Source organism: Anolis carolinensis, chromosome 2 (genome assembly GCF_035594765.1).
Source record: "Anolis carolinensis isolate JA03-04 chromosome 2, rAnoCar3.1.pri, whole genome shotgun sequence".
Lineage (NCBI taxonomy): Eukaryota > Metazoa > Chordata > Lepidosauria > Squamata > Dactyloidae > Anolis > Anolis carolinensis.
The window spans coordinates 183,468,821-183,496,488 of NC_085842.1; the positions used below are offsets into that span (position 1 = coordinate 183,468,821).

General features: G+C 44.0%; 2 protein-coding genes across 4 annotated transcripts in view; one reads left to right on the forward strand and one right to left on the reverse strand.

The window, feature by feature from the left end:
- srpk3 (SRSF protein kinase 3) overlaps positions 1 to 2,959 on the forward strand; it is a 47,797-nt gene extending 44,838 nt beyond the window's left edge. For all 3 annotated transcript variants that reach the window (XM_062971263.1, XM_008103866.3, XM_008103867.3), the window contains 2 exons: positions 678 to 770; positions 2,456 to 2,959. In XM_062971263.1, the coding sequence (XP_062827333.1) occupies positions 678 to 770; positions 2,456 to 2,640 (278 nt within the window). In that variant the 3' untranslated portion in view covers positions 2,641 to 2,959. The remainder of the gene's footprint in view (positions 1 to 677; positions 771 to 2,455) is intronic.
- A 5,414-nt stretch (positions 2,960 to 8,373) lies between these two features.
- Positions 8,374 to 27,659, reverse strand: idh3g (isocitrate dehydrogenase (NAD(+)) 3 non-catalytic subunit gamma). The gene is made up of 14 exons (XM_003216890.4): positions 27,502 to 27,659; positions 25,330 to 25,371; positions 24,450 to 24,461; positions 23,774 to 23,871; positions 23,047 to 23,159; positions 22,129 to 22,189; positions 21,555 to 21,687; positions 15,974 to 16,107; positions 15,545 to 15,647; positions 14,979 to 15,125; positions 12,247 to 12,341; positions 11,821 to 11,881; positions 10,487 to 10,582; positions 8,374 to 8,553 (listed from the first exon to the last, which is right to left on the reverse strand). Exons 1-14 carry the CDS (start codon positions 27,568 to 27,570, stop codon positions 8,551 to 8,553), a joined length of 1,167 nt encoding a protein of 388 aa, XP_003216938.3. The 5' UTR covers positions 27,571 to 27,659; the 3' UTR covers positions 8,374 to 8,550.
- Between the last annotated feature and the right edge of the window lie 9 nt (positions 27,660 to 27,668).

Here is a 27,668-nt window from a genome sequence, read left to right on the forward strand (position 1 = left end):
ATAATGTTGGGAAATTGATTTTACTGGGGATTGTTTATTTCAAATTATGGGCACTAATGGGTAATTTCCCAAAAGATACAACACACTGAAGGGTTTGCCTTCTGCTCAAGTTGGCCTTTTCTTCTTCAGCAGATCTGATTTTAAAAAGGAAGTGGAGTAGAAAAGGAATTACAAAACAGAGCCATGAAGCAAAGTTGTTGTTTTTTAAATTGTGCCTTCAAGTTTATTCCAGTGTAAGATGATCTTCTCATAGAATTTTCTTGGCAAGATTTATTCTAAGGAGGTTTGTGCCCTTGCCTTCCTCTGTGTTTCAGGGATCACACAGTGGGCTTCCATGACCAAGCAAAGATTTGAACCCTTTTCTTCCAAAGTCCTAGCTCAGCACTTAAACTATTGCAGCCCACTGCCAATGATAGTTAAGAAGGTACATCAATCAACATTTGTGAGGCTGTTATTCCAAGATCACCACACATAATTGTCTCCACATGCCCTCTTTTTATTGGACGGAAACCCAGCTTGCGCTCCTTGCTCAGTTCCCATCTATGCAAGTTGCTAAGATCTGGAGCATAGTCTCCCAACAGCATAGTTGTTGAGTGTGACATGGCTGTGTTACTGGCTTAACAGGGAAGATTATTCCCATCGCAAGGCCTGTAGCTTCTGTGCGTTCTGTTTTTCAGATCATATTGCTCACATTGTTGAATTGTTGGGCGACATCCCTCCACACTTTGCTCTTTCGGGGCGCTATTCGCGTGAGTACTTCAACCGAAGAGGTAAGTTGGCAAATGTTAATTTTGCTGTGTTGGAGGATATGTTTTGGAAGGGTCAATATTGTATTGTTTTTACCACTGTTCACTGCGGTATCATCATCATCAGCAACAGCATCATCATCTCTGGTGCATGTGGTTTTGGTCTCCCAATAATAATAATAATAATAATAATAATAAAAATAACAACAACTTTATTTTTATACCCCGCCACATCTCCCCAATGGGGACTCGGAGCGGCTTACATGGGGACCAAGCCCGAAAACATACAACAATAAAATGATAAAACAATTTTTCCAACAGTAAAACATCAATATCAATAAAACCATCATAGTAATCAACATATAGCATAAAATATTAAAAGCAGGAGAGTAAAACAAGGATCTGGGCCAAAGTGCAAAATATATCAAAATGGGAGAGGTAGTTTCTCAGTAAAGTGCAAAATAGTAGTGGCAGAAAAACCTGTAGTTGGATGGGCAGATAGTTCAACCTAATAATTATCTGAGAGGAGTTGTGAAAAGTGGGGCACATAGATGAAATGAATAAAATCAGGGATTGGGTGGGATCCAGTCAGAAAATGTGGAGGCTCTGCTTCTCCTGATTTATGGTAAAGGCTAAGATGACCACCCTATTTATTGGAAATGGGGTTCTAGCATGCTTTCATGCACAAGAACCATAACCACCATGGTAGTGTTTAAAATATGGTGTGTAACCCATATTTTTTGTTTAAATTAACATCAGAATTTAATCTTGTGTACAATCCTTGTTCATCTAGGCTTGTATGAAAGAATGTAGTGAGGGGAACCAATTGGAGGAGGAGTTGCCCTAGATGGGGAAGGCCAAAGGGCTTCTTCACATTTGTACAGTATTTTGAGGCTGACCTGGAATAGGCTGTGACCATAAGAACATAGAGAATAGGGCTGTGCAGAGACCCAGGACTAAGCATCAGGCTTAAGAAACCACTGTTTGTGGCATCCTTTCCTTTTAAGGATGCTACAAACAGTGGTTTCTTAAGCCTGATGCTTTAACCCAGGGCTAGCTGAAGGAGATTAAAGAAAAGGATGCCAGAAACAGTGGTTTCTTAAGCTTGATGCTTTAACCCAGGGCTAGATGAAAGAGATTAAAGGAAAGGATGCCAGAAACAGTGGTTTCTTAAACCTGATGCTTTAACCTAGGGCTAGCTGAAGGAGATTAAAGGAAAGGATGCCAGAAACAGTGGTTTCTTAAGACTGATGCCCTAAAAATGATGGAAATGAGAGCCTCGTAAGTTCCCCATTGCCACCGATGGGCCAGATCTTCCCGAATCTTTTGGCTGCCAAACTAAAAAACTGATTTCTCCCTGGCAGAATTTGGGGGCCTCCCGAAAAACAAATCGAAAGGGCCACCAAAATTGCACACCCCTAGTAGAGAAAGAACATAATGTCAAACAGAGGTTTTAATGTCTTTCAGATTTTTTATTTTTAAATGACAACATTTCTTCTTGCTGTAGATAGACATTTGAACACATAATGGGGTAGTGTCTTGAAAAGATTCCCTTTAGCACCTTGCATAACTTGAGCACTTTTGTTTCTACCAACGATTTCTTGAGTAAGATATATAACTTATACAACATTTCTCAGTGTGTGTACATTGCCAGATTCTCTCTCAGTGTGAAATGGGCACAACTCTGACCGTTGCTCTTTCTTCACCAGGGGAACTGCGGCACATTAAGAACCTGAAACACTGGGGCCTGTATGAAGTCCTGGTGGAGAAATACGAGTGGCCTCTTGAGCAAGCGGCCCAGTTCACAGACTTCCTCTTGCCCATGATGGAATTCCTCCCAGAAGAGCGCAGCACAGCCGCCCAATGTCTGGAGCACCCTTGGCTCAACTCCTAATCCTGAAAGGACTGGTTGCTCATAGAAAGGAAACCCCTGCTCATGAGGATTTCCCTGGTAGAGGGATCCTTGTCCCCTCAGAGAGGCGAAGTAGGAGGTTTGTGTTTTCTCCAGGGCTTCTCCTTCTCCCCACTCTGTGATTCGAGACGGCTGCTCCAGCCAACAGTTTACATGGTGGACTAGATCCCCAGAAGCCAGGTGATCATTTTGCCGCCAGTTCCAAAGCACCCATCATCTCTTGTCTTGTCTCCTTTTCTCTGGAGATGTTGCCTTCTTGGAGTGATCAATAGCCATCTTTTTCTTTTTGGACTGCCCTTGACTGATGTTGTTTGATTCTTTTGTTTTGTTTCATTTGTCATGGGAGTCCTTGCAGTTTACTTCCCCCAACCCTCATGAACACCAGAGTGGATGTGAAGCAGTGCAAGAGGAAAAGTTCTCATCGTGTGTGAGTGTGGTACAGGAAACATGCATGTGGGTGATCTGGAAGAGGTACCTGGATGTTTGCGTGGTAAGATGGAAGTGATGGAATCACCTCGCCATTTAAACCTAGAGTGGACGTGATGTATGCCCCTTCTTTGTCCAACGGTCCAAACCGAGGAAATGTGGCCTTTCTTGCGTAAACAGATGAATCTGATGTAGCCTTGGTCTGGTTGGTCAATGATAGGGCTACTTGGGAAAACAGGAGAAGGTAGGTAGCCCCAAAAAGAAAGTAGTAGTAAGTTAAATAAGTGGCAAAGGGGAAGGTAAGGAGTTGTTTCTAGAGGGTTGTCTACCTTCTAGCATCTCATATAGCTGTCTATACAGGCACTGACTGAGGAGCATTTCTAATTGTGATGAATTCATTAGGGCGCTTCCATATTTGCAAGTCCTTTTCCCCACTGCTTGTATGTATTATGCTGTCGTCTCTAACACTTCCCAGGAACTCAGTTCCAAATATCTGCTCATAATTTGATATTCCGAAGAAAATTAGCTGTGTATATTTGAGTTTGGGTGACTACCTTCCAGTACATCTCCTGTGTGTGTCCCGTCACCCGCTAACATTGTTACCATCTGAAGCGGTTACTGCATTTCTATTTAACATGTTTATTACCTGTGATGACTTTCTCATGAGAAAACAGCTACTTCGTGCCTTTTGAGAAAAAGCCAGTTTGCTGCATGTGATGAAGGACTGAAGAGACTGGAGCTAAAAGAAGACCCTCCCAGTAGCAGGCCTGTAGCGAGGGGGGGGGGAGTTAGGGGTTCAAACCTCCCCCCCCCCTCCCGAATTTTTTCAGGTTATAAAAAAAACCTGGTTTATTCATGAATTTTAACTGGTTAACCAAATCCCCATGCTAAATCTATGAGACGCAAAACATTAAGAGTCCCTCCAGGCATTATCTCAAGCAGATATTGACAGGTTTGTAGTGGGGGGGGGGGGGGTGCCAGGGGTTCAACACCCCCCCCCTCCAAATTTTTTTTCTGGCTACGGCCCTGCCCAGTAGCAGTGGTTTCTAGTCTTGTTTGTTAGAATACATGCTGGCCATAGTTTGCTAGGTTTTGGGGGACATCATGTCCGGTAGCAGGATAAGAAAGCCACAGTGGGTTAGGCAAAGTGGAGTCCCCAAAGTCATTATTGTGACTCTCAGGCCACTGAAGGTATGACCGCCCTCCCCCCAGATACCCTCTGGGGTGTTTAGCTGATATTTTTTTACCAAGGTTTAGATTCCTTGAGCCATTTTAGGTCCAGAAAATGCCTTTTTTAACCAGGAAGAAATCTATCCAGGGCTTAGAGCACTAGGAAACTGCTCCTCCACAGCCCCAGAGGCCATTGGGAGTATTCCCCTTGAAGTCTCCTAATGCAACCCTTTACCCTCCTATAGTTGCCCACTCCTGCACTATGTTGTAGCCTCCTCCCCCCAAGGTTATGATCAGAATAAGCTAAAGAAAAGGCATGGGATCATTGTAAAAAGATCCCTGGAGCCAATTTTAACACACCCTACCCCACAACATTGCTCACTTGATTGATCCCCAAGATAGCATCTAAACTACAGTAGGTTGAGCCATTTATTTAATTAAAAAGTACATTCAACCCACCTCTGTCAACAGTACTGGCACCTAACTGTTGCCTTCTCCCCTTCTTGCATGCTGAAGTCTTAGCTTGCTGTAGGGTGTAGCATTACCCTAGGGGACCTCCTTTAAGCCAAAGTTGGGTTCAGGACAACTTGGCGTTAGAAAAGTGAGACATTTCCTTGCACTTCAGTCTCTTGAGGGGAAAAATAAGCCATGGTGTTTGCTGCGGATGTGGTCCATGTGTGCTAGTGTTGGGGGAGTATGTATGTGTGTGTGTGGTTGTTCTGAATCCCCCCTGTGCTGTTACAGGGACTGAATTTAAGACTTTTCATTAAAAGATTTGCGATAGCCTCTGTCTCCTCCTCTCTTAGAGCATGATATAATCAATCATGGTAACGAATGAGGAAAACTGATCCACAGCTGCTCCTTAATTTTTACAAGGGAAGAGGGCTATGAGGATTATACCCTTATGAAGAATTTTTGCAATTTAGGTGTTCTGCTCCTTCCCACACATTTGTCATAGAACAAGATAAGAGCTGTGGAAAACTGAAAGTCCCAAAAATTAATGTAATTCAGGAGCCTGGCAGTATCAGCTTCTCATTTGAAGGAACCAGTCAAGGGTTACAAGGTGTCTGCTGATGGATAAGCAAGACTCCCATGAGGATCACAGTGCGTCTTCAGGCACAAAACTGCTTTTTCTCCTTGCCTATTAAGATTGGCTGTATACTTTGAAGGGCATGCAGCTTCTGGTCACTAGCACAAACATAAATGTTACATCAAAATATTCTTCTTATCCTATTTAATCATCTGGAAACATAGCTCCTTGATGCAGGATCTGAGGCTATAGTTTAATTCAGGGGTCCCCAAACTAAGACCTGAGGGCCCTTCAAAGTCATTTATCTGGCCCTTGCCCTCAGTTTTAGACTTAGGCTCACGCAAAGTCTGAAACGACTTGAAGGCACACAACAACAACAATCCTAATCAGCTTGACTATCTCATTGGCCAGAAGCAGGCCCACACTTCCGATTGAAATCCTGATAGGTTTATGTTGGTTAAAATTGTTTTTAATTTTAAATATTGTATTGTTCTTTCATTGTTGTTGTTGGGTTTTTTTTGCACTACAAATAAGACATGTGCATAGGAATTTGTTCATATTTTTTTCCAAATGATAATTCGGCCCAACAGTCTGAAGGATTGTGGACCAGCACTCTGCTTAAAAGGTTTGAGGAATCCTGGTTTAATCTGAAAGGGTGATTTAAAAAAAAAACTATTATCATCTAAAAATTAAGAACATACAGCTAAATGGCAAAATAAATATTTTTGGTACCATCCTATTCTTTGGACACCTAGATTTTGCCTGAAACCAACTCTTTCCAAACCAGGTAATCCTGGCCACTAAACCCACATGCAGTCTTTACTTACATCTGTGAGTTTCTCAAAAATATTAGCTTAGGAAAGGAAGCTAGGACTCGTAGCAATGGGTTCAAATTACAGGAAAGGAAATTTCACCTGAACATTAGGAAGAACTTTCTGACCGTAAGAGCTGTTCAACAGTGGAACATTCTGTCTTGGAGTGTGGTGGGGGCTCCTCTTTGGAGGCTTTTAAGCAGAGGCTGGATGGCCGTCTGTCAGGGGTGCTTTGATTCTGCTTTTCCTGCATGGCCAATAAGGTCTCTTCCAACTTCCAACTCTCATAGAAGGAGCCCCCCAGTGGCGTAGTGGGTTAAAGCCTTGTGACTTGAAGGTTGGGTTGCTGACCTGAAGGCTGCCAGGCTCAAATCTAACCCGGGGAGAGCATGGATGAGCTCCCTCTATCAGCTACAGCTCCATGCGGGGACATGAGAGGAGCCTCCCATCAGGATGGTAAAAACATCAAAACATCTGGGCGTCCCCTGGGAAACGTCCTTGCAGACGGCCAAATCTCTCACTCCAGAAGCAACTTGCAGTTTCTCAAGTCGCTCCTGACACGGAAAAAAAACTCTCATAGAATAATAAGAGTTGGAAGAGATCATGTGGGCCATCAAGTTTGCAAATCTCTTAGAGAAAACATTCCTTCCAACTTCTATGTGATGCAATCCATCCTGTGCCAGGAGCCCATCTTCGTGGAAAAGCAGGCCATGGTCCAAGAAGTCAAATCATTCTTGATGACAGCATTTACAGAGCCAGTTGTTCACCTCTATTTTTCTCATTCTTCCTGGGCCGCATCATGCAACTGGGAGATGAAAAGACAACCGGGATATTACGACCCTTTAGTTTTCTCCAAGGAGCTTCAAAATCGCTTCTGATATTTTGTAGACTATGCCTTGCAGCATCTTTGGTTCCCAAATGAACCAACATCCCAAAGGGTCAGTCTGATGAGGAGTCTCATCAGCGAGTCAGTTACATAGTGGATTTTTGCCCCAGGAAAATAGCATAATTCTTGAGGCATCCTGTCATGTTTGCAAATCAGCGCTTCTATTCCTCTTAGGAGAGAGTCTCCTACTATCCTACTATGTTTTCTCTGGGGAGTGACAGGGTCCCTTTCCTGTGTTGACTCTGGTAAGATGCAGATCTCATGAGAATTGACCTTGTTTATTCCTGCTCCTCTTCATTTTCGACTGAATTCTGCAGCTCTGAACTATCCGCTTCCTCAGAGATATCATTCTTGAATTCATCAATCCACTCAGCTGTGTCCAAGAACTGCTCATCCTCCCCAGAGTGTTCTTGTCCTGCATCATTTATGAATGGGGAAAGAGCTTCCACTCGATTCTGTAACTCCAGATTCTGTTTGTGAACTGCTCCTCCTCCTCAGAGACATCCAGCATGCATTCATCAAGGAAAGCCCACTCAGTTGTATCCAAGAACCTCTCATCCTTGCTAACATGTTCTAATTCCTCATATCATCTCTTGACAGGGTAGAGAACTTCAAAGTGATTCAGTAATTCCAGATTCCCAGAACAATACTTGGTCCTCCTCCTGCTTCTTCTGTGTGTTACATTCCTCCAAGCATCAACCTCCTCCACATTTGAAGTTACCTTCTCTTAGCTATTCTCTGTAGGTTCAGTTGATAAGTGTTGTACGTCTAAGATGGTCTACTGAGATGTTTCCAAGTAAAACTCAAGCTCCTTGTTGTCCTTAAGTGTAGAGATTCGTGCCTCCAGTTGCTGGATCTTCCCAACCAGAAAAGCAACTGGTTTGCATTTGCTGTTGATGTAGTTTGCCAGGTGTTCTTGCAAAACGACAAACATTCCACAGGTCCTGCGGATGATTGCAGCTCCATCTTCCCACTCTATAATTGGGTGATGTAGGTTAAAAGCAGGAACTTTTCTCAGAATTCTTATCCCTCTCTTTAAAACACCGCAGTAATCTCCTATTTTACTTTATTCAGAGCAGAATGCACACAAGCCAACTAAACCAGTCAAAACGGGTCCCCAAATGTTTAGGATTTTTGGGAGTTGAAGGCCAAAAGCATCTGGGGACTCCAGGTTGAGAACCACTGCATTGAACCAATATTAGAGCTTTAAAAAAACACCACTTTACAAAGAAATACCCAGCCTTTAAACAAGAAACAAACACTCAGATTTCAAGCATACTCCAAAAGTTAAGGTTTTCCCAAGTAACAGTTCACCTCCTGCTCTATTGTATGATTCACGTACAATCCATTTCTTTATACATTCCTACTAGACCATCTAAAAGAGACATATATGACAAGATCTCACAACTGTATTTATTTAATTTGCTGAGGAAACGCCAACTCAAACACTATGTACAGAAGGTGAATGTTGTGCTTGGACACTTTGGAGTGGAAGGACCTGCTCCATTTATAGACAACAGATTTTATTTTCAGCAGTAGGGAGCGAACATTGCTTCAGCTTCATGTTGTCACTGGAAAAAAATGAGGGTAAAAGAGTTAACTTACAACTTTGACCAAGCTTATTTTTCCCGTTATGCCCACTTACATTTCAGTATGTACAGAAACTTTTTTTAAAAGGGGAGAAATACCCTCAAGGATAGCAAATCCCCTTCTACTCTGCCAGATAATCCAGGCTATCAAAGCAGAAAATCCACATGATCTGACTTGAACTGTATAATCTTAGGCCCCTTCCACACATTATCGGCTTTGAGGAGCCCCAGTGGCGAAGTGTGTTAAAGCACTGAGCTGCTGAACTTGCAGACCAAAAGGTTGCAGGTTCAAATCCCGGGAGCGGAGTGAGCGCCCACTGTTAGCTCCAGCTTCTGCCAACCTAGCAGTTCGAAAACATGCCAATATGAGTAGATCAATAGGTAACGGCACTCCATGCAGTCATGCCGGCCACATGACCTTGGAGGTGTCTATGGACAATGCCGACTCTTCAGCTTAGAAATGGAGATGAGCACCAACCCCCAGAGTCAGACATGACTGAACTTAACGTCAGGGGAAACCTTTACCTTTTCTTATCTGCTTTGAACTGGAATATATGTCAGTGTGGAATGAGATATCCCAGTACAAAACAGATGTGGGATTTTCTGCCTTGATATTTTTGGATATAAGGCTGTGTGGAAGGGCCCTGAGTCTACACTGCCATATAATCCAGTTCAAAGCAGGAAATGTGGATTTTATATGACAGTGTAGAAGGGGCCTGACTTTTAACTGGTCTCTGCTTCTGGGTACTTCAAGAAGCCCCACTGACTTTCTCGAGGTTCGAGAAGGGAAGAGCTAAGCTTACATCAATCTTGCTGTCCATCTCTCCCTATTTCCTGCATTACATTTCATTCCTAAAGATGGCATAAACTACCAGGAGACATATAAACATGGTTTGTCATAATGGGTTAACTTTTTTTCTTTGAAAACAGTTTGCTTCTTGTCCCACCACTGTTCTTATTAAAGACTGTAAGCAATATGTTAGAAGCAGCAACATATTATTTTCAACTTCTGCTAGAAATGTCTACCTCAGCTTTCTGAGGATTCAATCTTGCACACACCATGCCCTCACCTTAAAAGGTTTCTGGTTATGTATATGTAAAATAAAACATTCAATATAGTATGTGAGCTTATTGAATAGTTTCAGTTATACCCAAAGAGCTTTGAATAACATAGAACAGAGATCCTCAAACGTTTTAACCACAGAGTCAAACAGTTGGAGGGTCAGACTATAGTTTGAAAAAAACATGAACACATTCTTATGCACACTGTATATATCTTTTGGTAGTGCAAAAAAGAAAGAAAGAATACAATATTTAAAATGAAGAACAATTTTAACCAGCATAAACTTACCAGTCTTTCAATGGGAAGTGTGGGCCTACTTTTGGCTGATGAGATAGTCAAGTTAATTAGGATTGTTGTTGTGTGCCTTCAAGGCATTTCAGATTTAGGGCGACTCTAAGTCTAATGTTTAGACTAGGGGCTGAGTCAATGGCCTTGGAGGGTTGCATCCAGCCCCTGGTTTGTGAACCCCTTCTATAGAATAATGCACAAGGACCTATTGCTTTCTCTAGGCCCCCAGTTTGTTTCCATGGTCAACCTCTACCAAATGTTGACTACAGAATTGTGCAAGAGGTATAGAGGGTACATTTCTTTAGGCATCACCACGCCCTTCTGCATGATCCTATTGTAGATTTTTGCTGGAGGCCAAGGGCAAAATCCATTTCAGGTAATTAAAATAGAGTTCCACATTACACACAAAAACCAGGCCCTGGAACAGGCTCCTCATTCCAGAGTGAACATGAAACAGGCTTCTCATGCAATATGTGGGTCTATAAGAAAACAAAATCTAAACATTTTGATGATACCAGGAGGCACAAAAAAGCCTAATGCATGTAGCCATCCTGTCTATCTTACCTGCATCAAGCCAAGATCTGTCTTCTTGATATGTTTCAGAATTGACTGAACTGCTTCTGAGGTGGTTCCCTGGCCGCCAATATCTAGGGTATGGGTCTGGGGAGATGAAATAAAAGAATTATGGTACATTCTCTAAACCCCATTCACAGTATTGCAGTGTAGCTAAATCAGAATACAAAATGTACTGTATAGCCTTCCCTGAGATAAAACATTTTCAGAACTTGGAGCCCATTTAGTTCAAATACACAGTTTAGAAGCCAATTCTTGAGTATTTTGCTATATATTTCTACAATCTGAGGGCTGGAGAGTAATCCACTTCAGTAGCTCAGGTCATGCCCCTCTGTAATGGACCCTCGCCTACCAACTGGAGATCAATAATCACATTATTAGTCAAACCTCCAGTAGAACAATGGGGATGTTTCTATACTATGGCACTTCCCCTGTCATACAGAACTGTAGTCTGGGTTCAGTAGGGATTTTACCAAATTAAAAAAGCTAAGGTATGGCTTTCCGCAAGTGAAACGCACTTGGTTGCTAAGTGAGGCCTACACTTCTTGACCTGCAACCCCACAAACACATGACAGTTTTTGTAGCTCAGAACCCTCCAAAGCAACTGCCTGAAATAAAAGGCATTATTGTATGAAACTGTTTCTCTGTAGGTCCTGAGGACAGAATTCTTACATGTGGAGGGAGAAAAAAGTGAAGGAAATAAGCTGCTTTTTCCCATGCTCAGTCAACTCACACCAGCTAACTAGGAGATAGTGGTGGGATCAGGGTACCTCTTTTTTGACACTGCATTCAATGGTGCAGAAAGAAATGACACTACCTACAGAACTGGCATTGTTTCCTACCACTACTCTACAGGTGGATTGGGAATGGAGGAATTCTGCATATGCTATTTTTGCACACTTGTTTTAGACGTTTCCACTATTAAAGGAATTCCCATGCCAAAGAAGCACTGACTTCAGATATTTCCACTACTGCAGCTTGTGATCATGCGCTTAAAAAACCTTGCAGATCAGACGGCCCCTTGTCTCAGGATTTCCCTGGCCCATTTGCAGGCTGCTTGTTAACATCAGACAACTTCCCACTCTGCCATCTTTGATTCATCATAATTTCTTTAGTAATTATTCCAACCTGAACATGGACCCATATCTTGGAATGCCAAGGCCTGCTGTGTATTCATTCCAGGATGAACATGAAACCAACTGGAAATATTTAGCACAACTTTAAAAAACCACACATTATGACTCTGACTCAGAGAATCCCTTTTTAGCAGGTTCCCAAATGTCTTGATTCACAATTGGTCCAAGAAGAGAAAAAGGACAACTCACGACTGGATCATCCATAGAGGCCAGGACTGCCTTGCGGATAACAGATGCGTAGTTGTGCAATCTGAAATGGAAAACAGATCAAAAGGATAAATGCCAACCTAAATGCCCCCTCTATCCATCCCATTCCATTTCCACTGATTGGGATATTGATTCAATTCATCTTTATCTCATCCTTCCTGCAAGTAGCTCAAGGCAGCATGTGTTGCACTCTCATGTTATCCTTGAAATGCTATGTTGACCCACTGCTCAGACTACTGACACCTATGTTTTATAGCAAAGCCACTATTAGAAGGCATGCCTCCTTATAGGAAAATCCCTTACCCCTCAATCCCTCTCAATTATGAACTGGAATTAACTAGATCTGAGCAGCAGTGTTACAGCTGCTTCTGGGGATCAGGAGAGGAGGGAAAGGGCCAGAGCACTTACTTGAGATGGTCCAGCATCATGCAGCCAGCTAGCAGTGTAGCAGTAGGGTTGGCAATGTTCTTGCCAGCAATGCTCTTGCCAGTATTGCGTGTGGCCTGGAAAGATAAGGGAGGGGGGAAAAGCGGGGGGGGGGGGAATCAAAGGTGTGACACATAAAAATATCGGAAATTATAACAAATGGATCACTTCTGAGCAACTGCCAGAAACAGGGATCGTTATGTTGCCGAAGGCTTTCATGGCCGGGATCATAGGGTTGTTGTATGTCTTTCGATTTGTGTGGCCATGTTCCAGAAGTATTCTCTCCTGACATTTCGCTCACATCTATGGCAGGCATCCTCAGAGGTTGTGAGGCACAACCTCTGAGGATGCCTGCCATAGATGTGGGCGAAACGTTAGGAGAGAATACTTCTGGAACATGGCCACACAGCCCGAAAGACATACAACAACCCTAGGGATCATTATATTTTCACGGTCTAGTAGAGATCCTGGTTCTTCTGGTATCATCTGTTCCAGCTTTTTGGGTTTTTTTCCTCCCAAAAAGGTATTTGAGCTGAGGCCTAGCTAGAAATTGCATTGGTTACATTGGGCACTCTTCCTCCAGGGGCTGACTGCACACAGAGGGATGAAATAAGGCAGTAGTGGCAGCAAGAACCAATCCCACAGCAGCCAGCCACTACCTGGCTTTCCACTGCCTTTAAGGTAGCAGTTTAATAAGTAATTCTGGACATCTTGGTTTTTACAACACCTCTCTTTATGCCACACAATTCCTCCTGCATTTTTGAAGCTACTGCCTTCCTTTCCTCTATTCCCTCCTCATGCCCAAACCCATACCTTGCAAGTTCCCTAGGGCAGGAAATATGTTTTAAAAGAAATCCCTTCTGTGAGCAAGGGTTGACAATATGTGGCTCACAACCCCACACCAGACTGTTTTGTGGCCTGCATCTCTATCCCTCCCCGCTTTCTGATGCCTCCTTGCCTTTGCAGGAAATATCCACCCCCTTAATCCCCCAATATTACAGCTGGCCATCCACATTTGCAGGTTTCACTTTTGCAGATCTGATTGTTCACAGATTTCATTGAGCATCTCTAGGTACTCCAGCACAGAGGCTGACACAGAAATTTCTAGAGAGATCTTTCCTCTAGTCATTTGTAGATACTCCAGCATGATTCTATGGTCATACTTTCAGCAGAAGGTCACTATAGAGTTGCACTGGAGGGAGGATCTAGAGATTCCTGGAGAGTTCTCTCTCAAGAGGTTGCTTTCTAAACTTGTTTTCTTTTCACTTCTGCAGGGGTCCTTGTGCCCCTAACCCTAGTAAATGTGGAGAGATGACTGTACATTTAAGTAAGATGGCCATCCTTCCCCCTAAATAAAATATAAAAACTGAAAAACCAGTGACTATCTCTGGCCCTGGATTCTACAACTATACCACTACAGGGTTTTCCTACAGGTATAAGATCCCTTCTACCACATCAGTGTTGCAGTGCAGCACCTGGTTTCAAATTTTGGTTAAGTTGAAATTCCCGATGGCCTCAACCATCCCTACTATTGGGATGGGAAAAAATGGGAAATGGGAAAAAATGGTCCAAAATGCTGTGTCCTGCTCTTAATGACATCAATAAGGATCTCAAACATTTCAGTTTCTATCACTGTAAAAAAATCAGTTGGGAAGTGCTGGAACTCAACCATATCCTGTCCAAGTTTATACTCCTCATCAAGGAGCTAGACAGACAGCTGAGTTAGCTGGCAGGTAGGGAAAGCCTTTCCCCTATTTGCTCTCTTTGGCCGCTTCCACACAGCTGAAAACGATCCCACATTTTCTGCTTTGAACTGAAATATATGGCAGTATGAACTCGGATAACCCAGCTCAAAGCAGATATTGTGAGACTTTCTGTCTTGATATTCTGGGATATAGGGCTGTATGGAAGGGCTCTTTGTCTGCCTCTATTTCACTCCTGCTGTTATTTCACTCCTGTTAGAATGATACTTCTCAGGGACAGGCCTCTTTTTAGTCAGTTTCCAGACTGCATGGCAAGCCCCTGAATTCTCTATTTTGTTCTTCCCTCATGAGCATGAAGAAAGAGACAGGATATCTCCAGAGAGATAGGCCCTAATTTTTCTATATAGAAATGTAATTCTTACAAGAAAGTCTTTTGCAACTTTTAAAGCCTGACTCTGTTCCTGTAATTGCTGAAGCTCATTCATTCTACTGCTAGCTCAAGTTGCTTCTAATCTGTTAAAGCTACAGTAGAGTCTCACTTATCCAAGCCTCGCTTATCCAAGCCTCTGGATTATCCAAGCCATTTTTATAGTCAACGTTTTGAATACATCATGATATTTTGGTGCTAAATTTGCAAATACAGTAATTACAACATAACATTACTGTGTATTGAACTACTTTTTCTGTCAAATTTGTTGTGTAACATGATGCTTTGGTGCTTAATTTGTAAAATCATAACCTAATTTGATGTTTAATAGGCTTTTCCTTAATCTCTCCTTATTATCCAAGATATTCGCTTATCCAAGCTTCTGCCGGCCCATTTAGCTTGGATAAGTGAGACTCTACTGTACTACTATTGCTATTGCTGCTGATTTAATTTTAAAAGGCTTTTTCCTTTTTTGAAATTACCTAACAGGAAGTACATATTGCTATCCACAGCTGCTGTCATATCACTCCCCCGCCCCCAGTTTTACTGAAACTTTGACATTTCAATCTTGTTTTCACTCTCACCGTTTCAAACACCGCATAGTTGCGACCGTAATTAGCCCCTGGCACCAGACCCGGGCCCCCAACCAATCCAGCACAGACATTGTTGACAATGTTGCCGTAGAGGTTTGGCATAACCATGACATCAAATTGCTGTGGACGGGACACCAGCTGTGAATTCAGAGAAAGCAGTGAGTGGGAAAAAGTCAACAGCGATCAACAGTAGTCAGGATGAGTTTGGGAACAAAAACTACTAACAAACCAGTAGTTCTTCAATATCACTACAGAATTTCACATTGTTTTGTGAAGGACAGTTCTCAGTAATAATTTTATCCACAGGAAGGCTATGGGGAGAGAGGCAATAATTTAGAAAGTGGAAGTGTCGCTTTAGGAAAATCCAAGAAAACATGCAAAAGCAACTTAGGAAATGTAAAGAGTATAAAATAAAAGTATATTTTAAATAGTATAAAGCCCTGAGCTTCGCTGCCAAGGGAATGCAGAAAACCAAGGCTTGGATTTTCTTTGCAGACTCAAAAAGTTGTGCATTTGAAAATGCATCCAGACACGAAATCAGAGTGGCATCCGTGTACCTGCATTGTAGTGTTGTCAACAATCATGCTCTCAAAGGTGATGTTTGGGTACCCTGCTGCCACGTCTTTGCAACACTGCAGGAAGAGACCATCACCCAGCTTCCTTTAGGAGAGGAGAGAAAGAGCCAAGATCAGCCAAAGTGCATTGACTGTAGCACAGGCAGCAGCATTGATATAAACCATAGGTAAGGAAAATAGTCTATGGAGTTGGGCTGGATATCAGGTCATGCTTGCTTCTCCTCACTATACTAAAAGGAAAACTGCTCCAAGGCACAGCAGCCATTCCTGGAGTATATATAACACTGGCATCATTTCCTCCAGGGGAAAACTGTAGTACACTAGGTACTATGAGCCAAAAAACTCTTACCCTAAACTACAACTATCCTGGTTGACCCTCTACACCACACAAACGCCCACCGCACAACTCACATGATGTTGGCTTTGTGGACAGCTGTCACCTTCTTCCGCCCTGCTTCATGTGCCAACTTGAAGGCATATTCAGCAATGCGCAGGGACTTGACCCTGGTGATGATCTTCAGGCTTTCCACGACACCAGAAACACTCTGAAGGGAGAAAGTGTCAGAGTATTTGCAGCGCAGCAGTAGTTGGATGGAATCAGTGGAACACAGAACGAAGAGACATCAGAGACGTTAGTAAAACTATATACAAAGTTTTACTGACTTCAGTAATAATCAAGACAAACGGACTTGCAGACAATAGACGAACACAGGACTTGACTCTCACTCTAGGCAAGTTTTACTGACTTCAATAATAATCAAGACAAACGGACTTGCAGACAATAGACGAACACAGGACTTGACTCTCACTCTAGGCAGACAGAACTCGACTCAACTCAGAACTGAACGCAATCAGTAATGCACAAAACACTTGTGTCTGGACACTCCCTGGTTCCAGCCACACGTCAAGGTCATTACAGCTTCTTAGTAATTAACTCTTTCCAGACTATAGTACACTCTGGATGATGCAATCAGTAAGCAATACAGGAAAGACACAAATTTCATTTAAACACCATCTATACACAAATCCCACATTAACAGAAAGAATCCCAGGATTGGTTCTACATTGCTAAGGTGGTGCCAAGGAAGAAATGAGGGCTGGGAAGAAAAGGAGACCTATTGTGCAAGGATGCTGCCAACTCTGATTCAGAGGACTGCTAACCCTAGGAAGCCAGTATTTCTCCTCCTGGATCTCCATCTGACATATCTCAGAAACAACTTTTTACAGGAGCTGCATCATTCACTAAACAGCTCCTGAGTTCGCCTGTCTATTTAATTCCATGTTAAAGTAAAAAACCAGCTGCATTTTGTCATATAAACCAGAAACTAGGCTGGTCACTTCCATTTGGCTTTCTTTGATTTAGCGCAGGCTGGGCAGCCAAGAACTAGAGGATGAATAATCTGCAAAGTCATTGGCTATTTGAACCAAGGAGAAGAGGAGGAAAAGAGGTTCTCTGTTCACTGGGTTGCTGTGTGTTTTTTGGGCTCTTAAGTCAGCTATAGAAGATCACTTGATGAACCAACCTGGGCACAGAATATTATTTGAGAACACAGAAATGCTGGACCACTCTGACAACCATCATGTCATTGAAATCCACAAGCATGTGGACAATTTCAACAGAAAGGAGGAAACCATGAAAATGAACAAAATCTAGTTACCAGTATTAAAAAAACACCAGAATCAAGACAGCAAATAAAGAACACCACTCAAAAAAAGGAAAATTCCAGACAGCTAACAATCAAGTGCCAGTTAACACCTCCCAAACAAAGTATCCTCCCAGGCAGCAACAGCCAGGCTTTGAAGCTGCAAGGCTATTTAATGCTAATCAAGCTGGCTAATTGCAATATTCACACTGACCTCAAACAGACAAGAGTTCTTTCTCTCACCCTGGAAATTCCACAGATATATAAACACCACTGCCTCATTTCCAACAGACCTCAAAAACCTCTGAGGATGCCTGCCATAGATGCAGGCGAAACATCAGGAGGAAATGCTACTGGAACATGGCCATACAGCCCAAAAAACTCACAGTAACCCAATGATTCAAGTCATGAAAGCCTTCAACGACACAACTCTCGTTCATATCATGGTTAACTTAGGAGAAAGCACTGGGTGGTATCCTCAATCAGAAAAGAGATCTTTGAGATTATTGGCTATGTTGACAATTCGGTTGAAACCCTGGAATAACAGTTTCAGGTATTACACAGGATCCAGCTCAGACAGTGAACTAAAAAAGACAATTAGTTCACACTCACAAGATACATCTCTAGCCACTACGCACGATAGGTCCCAACATGGCTCTCCTGCTCTAGAGAGCTGACTAGGCCCGTTAAAAGGCAGTTTCATCTTGCCTAACCCTACTGAGGGGGTAGGTGGTCCCCAGGGGGGAAAGATTGAGGTCTTGTGGGGGAGGAGGAGAAGCGGTCACCAAAATCCCAGGGAGAAGCGCAATAGAACACTTGCGACCCTGGAGAAGGAAAGGCGTGGTAGTCCTCATGACAGTCCCTTCGGGCTTAAAGTCCTGCTGTTGAATGCCAGGTCTGTTAATGGTAAGACCTCCGTCATCCAGGATTTACTCCTGGATGAGAGGGCAGACCTGGCCTGCATCACCGAGACCTGGTTGGATGAGCTGGGTGGGGTTAACCTCACTCAGTTGTGTCCTCCTGGTTTCGGGGTGCATCAGCAGGCCAGGCTCGGGGGGCGGGGAGGAGGGGTTGCGGTGGTCTTTCGGCAATCCATCGCCGTGGCCAGGTGCGCTGTTCCGCAAGCCTCAGGTTTTGAGTGTGTCCACCTGAGGGTAGGTGTCCGGGACAGTTTGGGGATTCTGCTGGTGTACCGTCCACCCCGCGACACAGCAGTCTCCCTCCCTGAGCTTGCAGAAGTGGTCTCTGGCGTGGTGCTGGCCTCCCAGCGCCTGGTGGTGCTGGGTGACTTCAACATTCACGCGGAGGCCCCTTTAACTGGTGCAGCTCAGGACTTCATGGCTGCCATGACAACCATGGGACTGTCCCAGGTCATCTCTGGACCCACCCATCAGGCAGGACACACCCTTGACCTAGTATTTATTGCCGACAGTGGATTGGTTGGAGTGGAAGAGCAAACTATTCTTCCATTGTCATGGTCCGACCATCACCTGGTCACTTTAAGACTTACCGTGACCACTAACCTCTGCAGGGGTGGTGGACCCATTAAGATGGTCCGCCCCAGGAGACTAATGGATCCAGACGGCTTCTTGAGGTCTCTTGGGGATCTTCCTGTCATTGAGGCTGACGATCCTGTTGATGTCTTGGTCGATCGCTACAACAGCGAGATGGCCAGGGCGATAGACACGATTGCCCCTGAACGTCCCCTCTCAACCCGCCGACGCACCAGGGCTCCCTGGTTCACAAGGGAGCTGGCCGTGATGAAGCGGTCGAGAAGGGGTCTAGAGTGCTCCTGGCGGAGAACTCGTAGGGTATCCGACCGAACACGGGCTAGAGCCGCTATTAGGGCCTATTCTGCGGCCTTGCGGGCAGCCAGAAAGGCTTTCTCGGCTGCCCGCATAGCATCTGCAATCAATAGACCAACGGAGTTGTTTCGGGTTGTTGAGGAGCTCCTCCATCCTCCCCAGGGGGAGGAGACCCCTGACAACCCAGCAACCCAGTGCAGCGATTTCGCGCACTTTTTTGCAGATAAAGTCGCTCGGATACGCTCTGAGTTAGACACTGGGGTTAGTGCAATGCCAGGTGAGGTGCCTGAGGCATCTGTCTGTCCGATCTTGATGGATTCGTTTCGGCTTGTTCGCCCTGATGACGTGGACAAGTTCCTTGGAGCTACGAGAGCGACCACTTGTTCCCTAGATCCTTGCCCCTCCTGGTTAATCAAACTGACCAGGGGAGATTTGTTAATTTGGCTTGAGAAAATTATCAACTCATCTCTGGAACAAGGGGTTTTTCCATCTAGCCTAAAACAGGCAGTAATTAGGCCTTTTCTAAAAAAGGCATCCCTGGATCCGTCTACTCTTAACAACTATAGACCAATTTCCAATCTCCCTTTCTTGGGCAAGGTACTGGAGAGGGTGGTTGCTTCTCAGCTCCAGGGATTCTTAGACGACACTGATTTTCTGGACCATTCACAGTCCGGCTTCAGGCCTGGTCACAGTACTGAGACGGCTTTGGTCGCCTTGGTGGATGACCTCCGCAGAGAGCTAGACAGGGGGAGTGTGTCCCTTCTGGTTCTCCTGGACATCTCAGCGGCTTTCGATACCATCGACCATGGTATCCTTCTGGGACGGCTCGCTGGGATGGGCCTTGGGGGTACTGCGCTCCAGTGGCTCCAGTCCTTCCTGGAGGGCCGTTCCCAGTTGGTGAAGCTGGGTGATACCTGCTCGGACCCCTGGCCTTTGACCTGTGGGGTCCCGCAAGGTTCCATTTTATCCCCCATGCTCTTTAACATCTACATGAAACCGCTGGGCGAGGTCATCCGGAGTTTTGGAGTTGGGTGCCATCTCTACGCAGATGACACTCAACTCTACTACTCATTTCCACCTAATTCCAAGGAAGCTCCTCAGATACTGAACCAGTGCCTGGTCGCTGTAATGGCCTGGATGAGGGCGAACAAGCTGAAGCTCAATCCTGACAAGACAGAGGTCCTCGAGGTCAGTCGCAAGTCTGATCGGGGTATTGGGTGGCAACCTGTGCTCGATGGGGTCGCACTCCCCCTGAAGGCGCAGGTCCGCAGCTTGGGGGTCCTCCTGGACTCATCACTGACACTTGAGGCTCAGGTGTCGGCGGTGGCCGGGAGGGCCTTTGCACAATTAAAGCTTGTGCGCCAGCTGCGACCATACCTCGTGAAGTCTGACTTGGCCACGGTGGTCCACGCCTTAGTCACCTCTAGACTGGATTATTGCAATGCACTCTACGTGGGGTTGCCCCTGAAGACGGCCCGGAAACTTCAGTTAGTCCAACGTGCGGCTGCCAGGTTGTTAACTGGAGCAAACTACAGGGAGAGATCTACTCCCCTGTTCAAGGAGCTCCACTGGCTACCGATTATTTTCCGGTCCCAATTCAAGGTGCAGGTTCTTACCTATAAAACCCTAAACGGTTTGGGACCCGCCTACCTTTGTGACCGCATCTCCCGCTATGAACCCACTCGTCCTCTTCGTTCATCCGGTAGGGCACTTCTTTCGCTCCCGCCACCATCCCAGGCTCGGTTGGCGGGGACGAGGGAGCAGGCCTTTTCTATTGTAGCTCCCCGGATCTGGAATTCCCTTCCGGAGGAGATCCGGCAAGCACCCACCCTGGCTTCCTTTAAAAAGCTGCTTAAAACCTGGCTCTTCCGCTGCGCCTTTGGATAACCGAGCCCATAGCTATAGTAGTTGCACAGGCCATCTCTCTGACTTGAAACACTGCACTTTATTCCTCTGCCCCAAAGCATCTTAGAATATCACATTGCATTTTAGTTCTAGTGGTCCCTCCAGGCCATCCTCTCCTCCATCCCAGTGGTCTTTTTTTCCCCTCTTTCTTTGCGGATTCATGTTATTTGAGTGATTATATTCCTTCTGCTTATGTGATTGATTGTTTTAGTCAATTGTTATGTTTTGTTTTTGTTCTTATAGCGTTTTATAGTGTTTTCAGTGTTTTAATTCTTATAGCGTTTTATAGTGTTTTCAGTGTTTTATTGTACAATGTTTTATGCTGATTTTATATTGGAAACCGCCCTGAGTCCCTTTTGGGAGAGAGGGCGGTATACAAATAAACTTTTACTTACTTACTTACTACTACTCTGCTGGCTACTGTAGGTCACTTTGAGTTGGTCCTATCCCTATACCCTTAGCTACACCTGTTCACCAATTCCTTGCCAAATTGTAATTCTACTGAGGCTAAAAAAGGTTCTCCAACCCTCAACACTTTTGGATCTGAAACAAACAGACAGTATGGAAAACAAACAAGTCCACCTAGATCGGAAAGGGTATTGATCTCATGAAAAGCTGGTTCCCTTGACCAATCAGTACCTCATGCTCCAGGTTGCTGTACTCCCCCTCTGTGTTCTCCCGGATGATGAGGATGTCAATATCCTGGTGCCTGGTTGCCACTCCTGGAAGGCTCTTGCAATGAATAACATTAGCAAAGAGATCTAGGTTGGTACTGTGGAAGCAGAGGGGAAGGAGAAGGTCACACAGAATAGACTCGGTCACCAAAATTATTCCAGAAAGCATTTTCCCCATTTCTGCTGTCCCAGACGTCAGCTTCTTCCCCATCTTTCCAAGAGGCCCAGCTAACTAAGACTCCTATTATTAACATTATACACTTCCCAGACATAGGAAGGAAGTGAGACTAGTAGACCTAACTAAGGTCGGGAATCCTTGGCTTGTGCTTGCATTTGCTGGGCTATCTTGTAGTCTGCTAATCCTCAATTCAACAGAATAGTACAAACCCAACCCGGTGTTTTTAATAGTCCCAGAGAGGCTCTTCACAATGATGGACACTAATGGTGGACTTTCTATAAAAGGTCACAAATTGAATGAGATTCATTTAGCCAATTCCAAGACTTGGCCTAGCCTCTAAGACAGGCCTCTTTCATCTCACCGCAGGATGTTGTTCCGAGACTTGTGGGAAGGTGGGAGGTTATGGTTCGTCTCAATATTTCCTATAAAACCAGAAAAAGAGAACTAGTCAATCAGAAGTCTCACTTTTGGGTCTCCCAAGCATGAGATGATGAGATGGGGCAGCTTTGTAACAGTGCCGATAAAGACTGAGCATCCCTTTTCTGGAAGTCATTTCCATAAAGCTCACTATCACCCAGTTTCCTGTTTTCACAGGAACATATCTCCTGTGGATTACCCAGCTCATTCTGTATATCTTAGCTTTGACTTTCAAACCCTCTATCACTGTGCTCCACAATAGCAGCATGGAGGAGCAGCAGTCTATAGACTCAAGAGGTCCACTACAATTTTTACGAGAACTACAAGGCCCCTTCCACACAGCTGAATAAAATCCCAAATTATCTGTTTTGAACTGGAATATATGGCAGTGTGGACTCAGATAACCCAGTTCAAAGCAGATATTGTGGGATTTTCTGCCTTGATATTCTGGGTTATATGGCTGTGTGGAAGGCCCCCAAGATCCACCAAAGAAAACCAAAATACATATTCCACACCAAACCCAATACATATATTCCACATGAACAGAAATACATATTCAGAACTAAAGAAATATAGAACTCAGGAATTTGTTTAAAGTAACCTAACTGCAATGTTCTCACAATCCTTGCCATTGTGGTTGTGACAGTCTTCCTTCAGAAATATTACTTAGAGTGGGAGTCATTTCATTGCTGATCTACTGAAAATCTCCTAGAATGTAACAGTAGATCCAGATCTACTTTCCACCTAATCCAAGTTACCACATCACACAAACACCATCCCCACTCCATCATTTCAGTCTACCTTTGAAGGTGAAGTGGCCCATCCTCTGTTTAGTAAGTATATGAACAGTCAAACTTTTTACCTTTGAGGGCCACACGGTTACGCCTAATGGCCATCAAGGCATTCTTCATATCCTCTTCAGATGCCGCTGAGCTCACAAGAACCTCTTCGAAGTCCACAGGTACGCAAGCATGCCTGGGCGAAAGGAGAAAAGGACAGTCCTGGTCAGTGATTGTCAATCCCAATTCAAGTTCTGGCAAAGGCATGAGATCCTAGCTGAATATTTATGAGTCCTCTGAGTTAGGCTGTCTGTATTTTATGCCTGGTTCTAAGGCAGCACAGAAAAGAAATTATAGGATCAGGCTGGGGAGTGGGAGATCCTGTTCTGAGTCTCCACTGAGTCAAAAGATTCATTGTTAGCCTTGTGCCCATTCTTCTGGCTCTCTCTCAGTCTTGCCTACTTTGTGGGGATGATGTGCAGATAAAAATGTGCAAGGGAAGAGCCTTTGAGTCACCAGAAGAAAGGCAGGATATAGAGCAGACTAATAGTATTAGAAACCAAGTATAATATAGTGGTTTGGGTAGAATTATAACTTTGAAGACCAGGCTTTGAATCCCTGCTCAGCCATGGAAACCCATAAGTTACACTGTCTCAGCCATAGAGAAAAGTAATGCCAAACCTCTTTGGAACAAATCTTGCCAAGAAAACCCCATGATGGCTTGCCATAAGTTGCTAACGAGTAGAAGGCAAACAACAAACCACATATAGGTATTAAGCTCTGGATATAGAGAAGTGTAGGTTTTTGTACCTGAAAACCTCCTTGACATGAAGCATGAGCTCTGGCCCAATGCCATCTCCGGGGATCATGGTAACGGTGTGCCGTCCCCCATATTTGGCAGGAGGTGGCTATAAGGCAAGGCAAAGGGACATAAGCAGATGAGAACAAAATCCAGGCATTTCATTCCTTTTGGTTACTACACCCTTTCACTGCATGCTAACTGGGGAACACAGTTGTCTCGAAGGCTGTCCAGTTCAATGGAAAATTGGGTTGGAAGTGAAGAGAAAAAAACTGGCTCACTTTTCCTTTTAAAGAGGTTGCAGGAAATCAGAACCACTTTTAAAACTGCTGAAGTAAACCCTCTGTCCACAACTATAACGAAAACTTTTAAAGTGTACTCCTAACCATGTAACATCCAATGCGATTCTTCAAAGACTGCATACATTCTGCACAATATAATAAAATATGTATATATAGTTCATATCAAACTATATATAAAAGGAATTATGGATGCATAATTCCCAGAGTCTTTAAATTATTTTATCCCCCATTGCAACCCTAAGTGGGGACATTTCTTATACTCTTTACCCCTTGTCCATTGCCATCCAGATTTGGGACTTCTACATATTTGGTTCTGGACAGAAGGGCTCTGACCATTGGCTAGAAGTTTTACTTTAACAATGCCAGCACTGAGAAAACTACTTACAATTGTCTGTTGCTGAAGACCAGATATTGGGGGAGAAAAAGACAAAAAAATATGTTTTAGACAGCATGTAGAAGATGCAACCTTAAGGAAAGTAATGCCTGCATAGATTATTCAAACAGTATTTTTATCAGTCTTATATTATTACCATCACTCAAAATTTGTCACAATATTTGCAATATCTATTTTTAAAATATAGTTGCTTCTTTTCACAAAGCAGTACAGCCATCTAAGGCTGTTATTATGTTGGTGAAAAGTGGGAGGCCTTATGTACAATGAGGCAATTGCCTCAGGCAGCAAATGTGGACAGGCAGCTTCTTGGCTGTTTCTTTTGAGCTGCTCAGCTGTTTCTCTCAATTTTCTCTCACTTTCTGTTGCCTCATCCCCATTGTAACTAGGAATCATATGTAAGATGGAAAGTTGTAACTCAGGGACTACCTAGATTTGTCTTACAACTCCATACCAGGCTGTTTTGTAGGCTGCATCTCCCTCCCTCAGAATTTCCTGATGCCCCATTGCCTTTCCCCCTCCTAAATAATCCCCCCAATATACAGTTGTCCATCTATCTGCCCACTGCTATTATTATTATTATACTTTCATCTCCAAAAGGAGACTCCTTGACCCACTGCTGTCTTAGCAGTGTTGGAGAACATTCTCATATCATTAGTCTTGAAGTAAGATTCAACTGACAAGTGGCTTGGAATAGAGAAAAGCATTATCTCGTCCTTTGCCTTTACTGTCTGGGGATGTGGGACAGTGGTAATATGCAGCAGGTTGTGGTAATATGCAATAATCCACGACTGTCTCCTTGATCCATCTTTTTAGAATCTCTCTCCCATCCAGAATAATTCTTATATGAAAAATAATTATGAGTTATACAAACCGAGGCCACATTTCTGCGGTTACTGTCCTTTAGAGCCTGGACCTGTGAAGGACAGGAAAAATCAGATTAAATCTGAGAAGGGCATTTGGGGAATCAGGAAGTCATCTCTGTTTATAAGTATAAAAAATAACTATTTGAGATTACTGATGCACTAAACTGGGATTGGGAAATAATCAGTCAATTGGTCTTGCAGCTCTTCTGATATCTGTTGTGGAATAACCTTTGGCCTGTAGAGCCCAGTTTAGGTGGTTCAGTTCACCTTGGAGGAAGTGGGGTTAGCAGATTATTTTTACATGGTCTGCCAGGGCTTTTTACTGTGCTTCTTTTTTATACCAGGGTGATAGCTGGAGTTTTAGCGTAAGTATCTATCAGTGTGTTTAGGCTTTCTGTAAACTGTGTGGCCCAATTGTTGATTTGGTTTGCGGATGACTAGGACATCTAGAAATGGTAGTTTTTCTTCATTTTCTTTTTCTATTGTATATTGGATGTTTGGGTAGATGTTGTTGATGTGATCCAGGAACTTTTTTAGTTCTTCTTCTCCATGGCTCCAAATAATGAAGGTGTCGTCCACATATCTGAACCATATAGTGGGCTTTTTTGTTGCTGTTTCCAGGGCTTGAGTCTCATAGTGTTCCATGTAGAAATTTTCTATGTTCGGGCTAAGAGGGCTCCCCATGGCTACTCCATCTTTCTATTCATAGAATTCATTGTCCCATTGGAAGCAGCTTGTGGTGAAACAGGGCTGTGATGTCTTCTGGGAAATTCCAGTTGATGAGTGCGATGGTGTCTGCTATTGGGACCTTGGTGAATAGGGCACCAGTTGAAGCTGATCAGTTTGTCATTGGTGCTGAGTTTGAAAAGGCTAATTTTTTTTCTATGAAGTGGGCCGAGTCCTTAATGTAGTGCATAGTGAGCCCAATATGGGTTTGTAATTATGTGGCCAAAATTTTTGCCAAATCATATGTGAGGGATCCAATGGCGCTTAAGATGGGTCTGAGTGGAGTGGAGTCCTTATGGATCTTTGGGAGTCCATAAAGCCTAGAAGGGAAGGCTTTATATTGTAAACCGCCCTGAGTCCCCTGATGGGTGAGAAGGGTGGGGTAGAAGTGATGTAATAAATAAATAAATAAATAAATAAGGCTTCTGATTTGCATAGTTGTTGGCGTATATTATGATTAATTGAGGAGTTCTTAAAGTATTGGTTTTTCTGCTGATTTTGTAGGTTGGGACCTGTTTCAGTTTTTGGTATGTTGTGGGAGTTGTCTGATTTTTTCTTTGTATGGTTCTATTTTCATGATTACCATGGCATTCCCCTTGTCTGCTGGAATTCCAATATTTATTGCAACGAAATCAAGGGCAATCTTTGTGTCTGAGATATTAACTAGGTAAAACTTTATCTAACAAAAGAAAATAAGCAGGCACTTTCTTTGGGTTGTTGTGTGTTTTTCGGGCTGTATGGCCATGTTCCATAAGTATGCTCTCCTAACGTTTCGCCCACATCAATGGCAGGTATCCTCAGAGGTTGTATTGGAAAACTAAGCAAGAGAGTTACAACCTCTGAGGATGCCTGCCATAGATGTGGGCGAAACGTCAGGAGAGAATGCTTCTGGAACATGGCCACACAGCCCGAAAGACACACAACAACTAAGCAAGAGAGGTTTGTATATCTGTGGAAAGTCCAGGGAGGGAGAAAGAACTCTTGTCTGTTGGAGGCCAGTGTGAATGTTGTAATTAATCACCTTGATTAGCATTAATGGCCATACAGCTCGGAAAATTCATAACAACCCTGTGATTTCGGCCACGAAAGCCTTCGACAACACTTGGCCCCATGATAATCCTCTGGTGAAACGGCCCTGACTTCACCCCTTTTTAAACCATCCTTCAATCCACAGCCACACTATTTCTATCACCCAATCGGAACGAAGCCTGGCGCACCTAATCCCGCCCACCCGTTGCCAGGATAGAAACTCTTCCTCATCAACCATTCCGGGGTTCTGAACCAATTGAAAAATCGTCTTCTCCCTTTTGGCCCGCCTATCACCTACTCAGCAGCCAATCAGAAAGCTTCGTACCCGACCTTTTCTTTTCCTTCCCCTCCCCCTCAAGCTTCCCTTGAAACGAAACCCAACATGAACGTCAATTCCCTTCGCGAACCGCAGTCAGGCTTCTCACCGAGCGAGGTGCCAGCAAAGCCGGCCTCCAGAGGTGCCTGGCGGTGCCCAAAGCGACCGAAACTGCCATCTTTAAATCTCCTTGAAGGGGGGAGGGGGGGGAGAGGAGGCGTGGAATGGAAGAAACTTATCCAAGCAACGCGAGGGTTGGGACGAAATCGCGCGAGA

Bases quoted from the DNA above. Each gene is read 5' to 3' on its own strand.
- idh3g (XM_003216890.4), bottom strand. From the start codon at position 27,570: ATGGCAGTTTCGGTCGCTTTGGGCACCGCCAGGCACCTCTGGAGGCCG. The intron at 21,688-22,128 runs GTGAGATGAAAG...CTGCTTCCACAG, and splicing joins TCTCGGAACAACATCCTGCG to TACCAACCTAGATCTCTTTG. The intron at 10,583-11,820 runs GTGAGTTGTCCT...TCATCTCCCCAG, and splicing joins CCTCTATGGATGATCCAGTC to ACCCATACCCTAGATATTGG.